Consider the following 8,710-nt stretch of genomic DNA (forward strand, 5'->3'; position numbering starts at 1 on the left):
AAAATACATTGACGTGATGGAAGGACTGCTACAATGTGTCTTTTTTTCGGTCAGTGGGCGTTCCTTTAGTGACGTCACGTACGGACTCGTCACCAACTCAAAAACAAGACTTCCTGAATATTCAGCGCGAGTCTTAAAACGTAAAATATAGCTATATGCGGTGGAATCTTTGTAAAATACGCTCAGTAGAAGTCATTTGAAGCCATTTTACAAATTATGGACACAATTTGTCCGGAGACGTCGGTTGTCCTTAAATTCAATAAAAACATCTTTACACTTTTTTAATAACTATTTCCTTTCTAAAATTCAACCAATGCAAAATACAGTAAAGTCTCGTTATATCGATATTCTCGGGAGTCGGAAAAAATGTCGATATAACCGTACTATCGATATACGATACGTAAATGGGGGATCTTTGATATGGCATGTAATTTACTCCTTGAGTTCGTGGATTGCGTATCTAGCGTGCTTTTGTACTGTAGTGAAGTGAAAAATAAACTTTAAATAAAAACATCTTTACACTTTTTAATGACTATTTCCTTCCTAAAATTCAACCAATGCAAAATCCTCACGTTGTTCTATACACACACGAGAGAAACCACGAACGCCAGCATGTACATACAGGGTGAAAAACAGTGATTATTGCAAGCGATAAAAAGATATAAAGAATACAACACAATTAAATACATGTATGCATGCAAGCATGGGACTTTTAAATACAGTGAGACCTCAACTTACAAACACCTTATCTTACAAACTTTTCGTCTTACAAACGTCAAATTTATGAACCTTATAATAAGCACTATTTTCATAATACACACCCACCACGGCTGGCGGAGTGATCTTCGGCGGAAGCACATGACCGAACAGCACCAGAGGTTAAGTTACCAACAGTCCTTATGGAAGGTGACTCTCCTTCCATAAGCCATCAACAACCATCAAAAAGGTAAATAAAACTTTATTTTACAGCACAGTTTATTTCTTTAATTACAGTCCTCATGTAATGCGCCTCTCTTTCCAAACAGCAATTCCCTTTGACCTCCAACACCATTCCATCAAGCAATAAATGACCATCACAAAGGTAAATAAAGTGACTTTATGATACAATGCAGTATATTTATTTCATTACAATACAATAGGACATTTAATATACATAGAATAAGGTATGTTGTGTGTAGTTTTAAGGCTTATTTAGTTGAAAAGTATATTTTATGGAAACCTGGGAACGGATTATTCCCATTTTAATGGTTTCCTATGGGATTTTTTTTTTTGATATACACACTTTTCGCCTTACACACTTTTTTTCTGTCTAATCTCTCTCAGTATGCTTCCATGATGGAAATGCATGTTCTACGCTCCTTTCATGCTTTCCCACGTTTTGCCTTTCAGTATGCAGCAGGAAAAAGTTTGACTTAAGCGAACACCCCGACTGATGTGGCCCCCGTCAAACTTGAAGCGTGGCCGTCAGACGGTAAAAGTTTCCCTTAAATCCATTAACTCGCACATTGTGTCGGCCGCGCAATTGGGTTGAAATTCTCCCAAGCTATTTCAAAGCCTTGCTTGGACAAAATCCATCCCATAGCTGGAATCGTATTGAAATGTCGGAAACTGGAAGGGGTAGAATTTAGCGTTGAACTGAGCGACTCCAAAGAAGACTCAATGTACTTATCATCATAATCATAATAATAATAATAATACATTTCACTTATAAGCGCCTTTCAAATCTCCCAAGGTCAAGTTTTTCTGTGGGTGAGCAGCGGCACCCGGAAGTAAACTCAAATAGATAGAAAGCTAGCTAGCTAGTGGATAGATAGATAGATAGATAGATAGATAGATAGATAGATAGATAGATAGATACAGTAGATTGATGATAGATACAGTAGATAGCTAATAGCTAGCTGGATAGAGAGCTAATAGCTAGCGAGATAGAGAGCTAATAGCTAGCGAGGTAGGTGGCTAATAGCGAGCTAGCTAGATAGGTAGCTAATAGCGAGCTAGCTAGATAGATGGCTAATAGCGCGCTAGATAGATGGCTAATAGCGAGCTAGCTAGATAGGTAGCTAATAGCGAGCTAGCTAGATAGGTAGCTAATAGCGAGCTAGATAGATAGATAGATAGATAGATAGATAGATAGCTAATAGCTAGCTGGATAGATGGCTAATAGCGAGCTAGATAGGTGGCTAATAGCGAGCTAGCTAGATAGATGGCTAATAGCGCGCTAGATAGATGGCTAATAGCGAGCTAGCTAGATAGGTAGCTAATAGCGAGCTAGCTAGATAGGTAGCTAATCAGAATCATCTTTATTGCCAAGTATGTAGGACACACAAGGAATTTGTTTCCGGTAGAACACGCTGCACTAGCGAGCTAGCTAGATAGATAGCTAATAGTGAGCTAGCTAGATAGGTAGCTAATAGCGAGCTAGCTAGATATCTATCTAGGTAGCGAGCTCGATAGCTAGCTAGATAGCTAGTTTTCGTATCGCTCGGCCGTAACTGCGACAACTGCGGGTTCTCGTAGTTGGTTGCTTACACGCTAGCCCTCTCCCCCCACTACCCTCCGTTACCTCCCCCGCGCCATCTCTCCCTCATGACTCTTTGCGAAAAGCCGTGGGAGAGGACTAAGAACATTAATCCCATCAAAGGAACACATCTAATTCAAAAATCTGCCTCTCCAAACTAGTTGACAGTACAGTGATTGTGTCAACTAGGGGGCGAGGGGGGGTAACAATCACGTAGCTAATATTGACAACTATACCGGTTTTATTCCCAGTTTCGGAAAAAAATGCTTGTGACTTTGCAAAACTATGAAATTCATACTGAAAATGAATAATACATTTAATTTCTAAGCGCCTTTCAAAACTCTCAAGGACACTTTACAGTCACTGGATTTTTTTTTTGTGTGTGGGTGAGCAGCGGCAGCCATTCGCGCCAGCGTTCACTCTACCGAATGAATTCTAGGTTGGTCAATACTCGGTTTTACTCGGTTGGCTGAATCGTGTCACGTTGAAGAATATTTATTATTATTTTTTTGCCGATAAAGCGATGGTCAGACCTCTGACGATGTTTTTACCTTCCACGAGGGGTACATGTTAGCCCTTTGTTACAGTTTCATCCGTTGTTAAAGTGCTATCTAAGTAATATTCATATTTGGCTACCTAGCTAGCTATCTAGCTGGCTATCTAGCTATCTATTAGCTAGCTATCTTTCTATCGATTTGACACTGGCGCGCGTGGTTGCCGCTGCTCACCTGCAGAAAAACTTATCCTGTGACTGTAAAGTAACCTTGAAAGTTTTGAAAGGCACTTATAAATGAAATGTATTATTATTATTATCATTATTATTATTATTATTATCGGAAATCACTCGATAAAGAACATGAAAGAATGACTCTATAAGACATCTTATAATAATAACAATAATACATTTCATTTATAAGTGCCTTTCAAAACTCCCAAGGACACTTTACAGTCACAGGATATTTTTTTCTGCGGGTGAGCAGCGGCAGCCACATGCGCCAGCGTTCACTCAACCCGGAAGCAGTAGTAGTAATAGTAGTAGTATGTAAAGTTATAATAATAATAATAATAATAATACATTACATTTTAAGCGTCTTTCAAAGAAAGCTCTCAGTGACACTTTACAGTCACAGACAAGCATAGGTACTATAATAAATACAATTTTAAGAAGGAAGAGAATTACATGTGTATTATGGTATGTTATTGTTCGATGTTAGACACATAAATGAGTGGAGAATAATAAACATTGAATGTTTAAGAATGTGCATATATAAAATAGTCCTATCGTTGATATTATATTACAATCAAACAGACACTTGCAGTTTAAAACATTAACCGATAGTGAACGAACATTTGCTTTAACAGTTTTGAAAGTGATTTTGTTTTTCAAACACGATTGAATTGACTGAAGTGTAAAACAACATCGTGGAACAGAGACTCGGATGACGAAGAGATGAAAAGAAAAACTCGTGGCGTGGAGTCACTTGATGTCCCCCCCATCGAGTTCTCGAAGATCTCCCCAGATAACAATGTCACATTGTGGCTCGGAGTTCGACTACAAATCCTTAATTACAAAAAAAAAAAAAAAAAAAAGCGGATCAGATGACTCACGCAATGGTGGGCTCATATGGGGAGGAAGGCGAATCCAATTATTTGTCTATATACATTTCCCACATAGTGATTACTTCATTAATTGTCCCGCCTTTATCTCCTCCTTCCCCCCCGCCTTCCCTTTTGCTAATAATCAGCTCTTTTATCCCCCCAACCGCACCACAAACACACCATAGCATAGCAGCTTTGTGGATTGAAAGGATTTTGCAGTCGAGCCGCCATTCTGTGATGATTGGACAGCGGCAAACTTCAAAGTCTTCCGTCTTATTTGTGAGTGGCTGGCGGCCCACCAAAGTGCTTATCACCTTCGTTCAAGTGATCCGCCGCCGCCGCGTCAGATAGTGCGAGGAGATTCACCGGAGAGGAAGTCGTGGCTGTTAAGAGTCTCGCTCTAAACTGACGTTTTTTTGTGATTACATTTTATTGCTTCTTTTACCCCGAATGAGAAGACTTTTGGTGAATTAAAAGACGCTTTTTTTGGTGGGCGCCTTTTTTTCTTGCGCGTTTGTTGACCAGGCGGAGGAGGACCATGGCAGCTGTGGCCGTTCTACGGAACGAGACGCTTCAAGCTTTTCTACAGGTTCGTTTGAACCAACTTTGGGGGTACTTTTTTCTGTTTAAAACTAAGTTATTATGTTTTAAAAAACATATTAAAATGCTTGAATTGTCTTCAGAGGCGTGAAAGTTAAACGTATATATATCGCGAAGGATAGTTCAACAGGTACACCTGCCCAGAAGGAGTTGTTCAAAATCGCCATTTTACGATACACTATCGTCTCAAAAGTATTTTTAAACCACACCACATCTTAAATAATTGCACCTTTTAATAATAATACATTACATTTTTAGCGCCTTTCAAATCTCTTAAGGACACTACAGTCACAGACAAGCATAGGTACTATAATAAACAAAATACAATCACAAATAGAATACAATAAATAAAGTACAATTATAGATAGAAACAAGAGAGAGAGCTCCACAGAAAATGCAATTTTAAATAGGTAAGTTTTGAGATGGGACTTGAAGTTGGGAAGAGAATCGATGTTACGGATATTGTGAGGAAGTGAGTTCCAGAGTTTGGGGGCAGAGCAGCTGAAGGCTCTGTCCCCCATCGTGCTGAGACGGGCGGGGGGAAGGGGGGGGGGGGTGTCACACAGAGGATCTGAGGGAACGAGAGGGAATAGAAATGTGAAGATTTTAGCCTTGTGGTTAGTTTAAAGGAGCTTTGAACCAAATAATGTGGTTACTTTGAGTTAAATAGTTACACCGCATCGCACAGTTAGGTCTAATCCATTAAAAAAAATCTGCTTTGTATGAGGCAGACGTGTTCCAGTCTGTTTTTTATTTAGTTTACAGTCTTAAAAAAGTTCTATTGCTGAAATTTGGATGACAGATAACCGCGCATGCGCACATTATGCTTACATAATTGACCGTACGCAGCGATAAAAAAATATATACATATGATCGAGTATTAGTTTTGAAATAATAAATAAAGTTAAAAAACAAAGAAAAAAATATGGCAACAGCAATAAAATTAGTGAATAAAGCAAAACTTTATGCCATGAATGTTGGTAAATAATTGGGATAAATATTTAAAAAAAATACCTTAGCTGTCTCTGAACATTGATTTTCCGAAATCAGAGAAGTGGTCCGCTAGCCATAAACAGGATGTTGTGCTCCGCAAGAAAATGGCAGAAGAGAATTTCAGCATTTGTGACTTTGTGGGATGTCGCTGGATCTGCACTAGATAGTGAACTACAAGTGTTTGGTCAATGGAACATGAGACTTGCTTTTGACTACATTTTCCCACGTGTCCGGCGGTTTTAAAAGTGGCTCTTGAGATCGTAAAAATCCACTTGCAGAAACTTTTACGTCCTTTTTACACGGAACGCAGAATGAAAACTGAGGAACTTTTGTCCACCATCCAGCGTATTCACCTTGGAGACTCTCTCATTCTTTTTTTGTTTACAGTTTTTCTCTTCTTGGCGGTTCTCCCACGCTTACGTTATAACTAGTTGATTCCTCGATTGGAAAACAAATGCCGGATTTCAAATACGGAAATACAAAATCAAACGAAAACAATGTGACGCGCATGCGCATATCGACATCGGCTTCATCGACAAAGACTCGATAACCGCAGATTTTTTTTAAAAAATCGTATAAAAGTTGTTATACGGCGTACACAACATATAAGTTGACAGGTATGCAGTCTACAAAGGAAACAAGCGACAACATAAAGTGGTGTTGTACGTATTCAAGTTTCTCACGAAAAATTTGGTTGCGGCGCATTCCAGGACCGCACCCCTAACTCTTCCCCGGAGAACTGCAAGCATTCCCCGCTGTCCCTCCTGGCCGCCACCTGTAACCGCATCGGGCATCATCATCATCATCATCATCATCATCATCACCACCAGCACTCGGCGGCTTCCAACCCACCCGACTTCCTCCAGGTCCCGTACGACGGCACCACGCTGGGTTCTCCGTCGCGTTTGTTCCACCCGTGGACTAACGAAAGCAGCCCGCAGAGCAACTCCACTTTCGGACTATCCTCCAAGTCCTTCGGCCCCCCGCACGAGTTACCCCTGACCCCGCCCGCCGACCCCGCTTACCCGTATGACTTCTCGCCGGTGAAGATGCTACCGTGCTCTATGCCGTCGCCCTGCCCGCCTACTTACGTGCCGGCGGTCAGTTACGCCGCGCCCGCCCCCATCCCGCCAGCGTTCGTCGCGGGACACGCGGGACAGAGACAGCTGTCTCCTAACCCTACCGAGGACATCCCCTGGTGGAGCTTGCAGCAAGGCAACCACGTGGGCTTCCAGCTACAGCGCGGCCTGGTGCTACACGGCCACCACACGGCCGATTTCGCCCAGTACCAGACCCAAATCGCCGCTCTCCTGCACACCAAGTCGCCGCTGACCACCGCGCGACGCTGCCGGAGGTGCCGATGCCCCAACTGCCAATCGGCCGCTACCTCCGGCGGCGGCGGCGACGAACCCGGTAAGAAAAAACAACACCTGTGTCACATTCCAGGCTGCGGTAAAGTTTACGGCAAGACGTCGCACCTGAAGGCGCACCTGAGATGGCATTCGGGCGAAAGGCCTTTTGTGTGCAATTGGCTCTTTTGCGGTAAAAGTTTTACGCGCTCCGACGAACTGCAGAGACATTTGAGGACTCACACCGGCGAGAAACGTTTCGTGTGCCCGGATTGCTGCAAACGATTCATGCGGAGCGACCATCTGGCTAAACACGTCAAAACGCATCAGAACAAGAGAGGTAAATGCGGCGACAAGGCGTCGGCGGAGCACGTTAAGAGAGAAGACTCGAGAAATCAGTTCCTGTGACCTTCAAAACGCCACAAAAACAAAGTCTTCGTGCAATACTTTATATTTTATTTTGAAGGAAGGGTGAGTTGTTTTTCCTCTATCACTGCAACTTATGTTTCTGATCGTAGATATGTTTTTTTTTTAAATCGCTATTAGAGAGCCTTCTAAAACTTCTGTAAATATATTTAATAGCTTTTGTTGAATGAAAGTGGGGAAAAACATTTTTTTTGCTCCTCTGGGAGGTATTTTTTCCCCCAGCATGCTCTTGACAAAGTTTGCTAATGTACAATGTGAGAATAAAGAATCTAACATTTTTCCATTAGTCCGTATAATTATTTTTTTTAACCGCACCGGTTCGTAAAATGTGATTAGGTTTTAAAACTTAAAGGACAACCAACGCCTCCGGACAAGTTGTGTCCATAATTTGTACAATCACTTCAAATGATTTCTACTGAGCCTATTTTACAAATATTCCACGGTATATAGCTATATTTTACGTTTTAAGACTCGCGCTGAATATTCAGGAAGTCTTGTTTTCGAGTTGGTGACGATTCCAGACGTGACGTGACGTCACTAAAGGAACGCCCCTGACCGAGAAAGCGACACACAATGCATTTTGGGTACTTTGTTTGGTCTGAAAACTTCATGTTGATGGCAAAATTAGAAGGAAAAAACATAACGCAATGGTGAATTGTTGTGTGTTGCACCAAGACTACTATTTGATACTAGTTGACACAAATTCTCAGCAGACAAATCAGCGCATTTCCAACGGAGCTTGTGCGCCATCTTGTGCATTTTCTGGGCGCTACGTTGGAGTCCAGACACCTCAAAATGAGACGGAAAGACTTCTTGAATCGATTGCAAACACGTATGCTTTCCTCTTCAGAACTATTTGAATCATATCCATAACTGGATGAGTAACAACAAAGCATCTTTTCCGAATCTGAAGCCATTGTTTTGATTCTCGAGCAAGACAAGACGTCTTGGCATGACACCAAGGGGGCGGGACCTTCTGAAACTGGCCACTTCCGGGTTCAATTTAAAGTAGTTTTTAGACACTTTAAGTCATTTTTATTGGTGTTTTGCATTTGACTAAAAATATCATCCTGCGTGTTTTGGGTATTTCAGATGCTGTAAAACGTTTTTCTGATGTCAGTTAGGAAACAAAAAAGTGACGTCGGTTGTCCTTTAAATGTTTATGTAGTCCTAGAACACAATATTTGGTTGGTCCTGTAGTTTGTGTGAAAATGACAAAAACCCT

General features: G+C 41.4%; 1 protein-coding gene across 1 annotated transcript; it reads left to right on the forward strand.

The window, feature by feature from the left end:
• The first annotated feature begins 1,395 nt into the window (after window positions 1-1,395).
• On the forward strand, window positions 1,396-7,771 carry LOC148894302 (transcription factor Sp5-like). The gene is made up of 3 exons (XM_089002211.1): window positions 1,396-1,471; window positions 4,643-4,706; window positions 6,421-7,771. Exons 2-3 carry the CDS (start codon window positions 4,656-4,658, stop codon window positions 7,465-7,467), a joined length of 1,098 nt encoding a protein of 365 aa, XP_088858337.1. The 5' UTR covers window positions 1,396-1,471; window positions 4,643-4,655; the 3' UTR covers window positions 7,468-7,771.
• Window positions 7,772-8,710: the final 939 nt, after the last annotated feature.

The sequence above is a fragment of the Hippocampus bargibanti genome, linkage group LG08 (assembly GCF_051943395.1).
Source record: "Hippocampus bargibanti isolate YZ-2025 linkage group LG08, ASM5194339v1, whole genome shotgun sequence".
Lineage (NCBI taxonomy): Eukaryota > Metazoa > Chordata > Actinopteri > Syngnathiformes > Syngnathidae > Hippocampus > Hippocampus bargibanti.

Excerpts from the sequence above, each read along its gene's own strand:
- LOC148894302 (XM_089002211.1), top strand. The coding sequence starts at position 4,656 with ATGGCAGCTGTGGCCGTTCTACGGAACGAGACGCTTCAAGCTTTTCTA. Across the intron at positions 4,707-6,420 it reads CGCTTCAAGCTTTTCTACAG|GACCGCACCCCTAACTCTTC; the intron begins GTTCGTTTGAAC and ends GGCGCATTCCAG.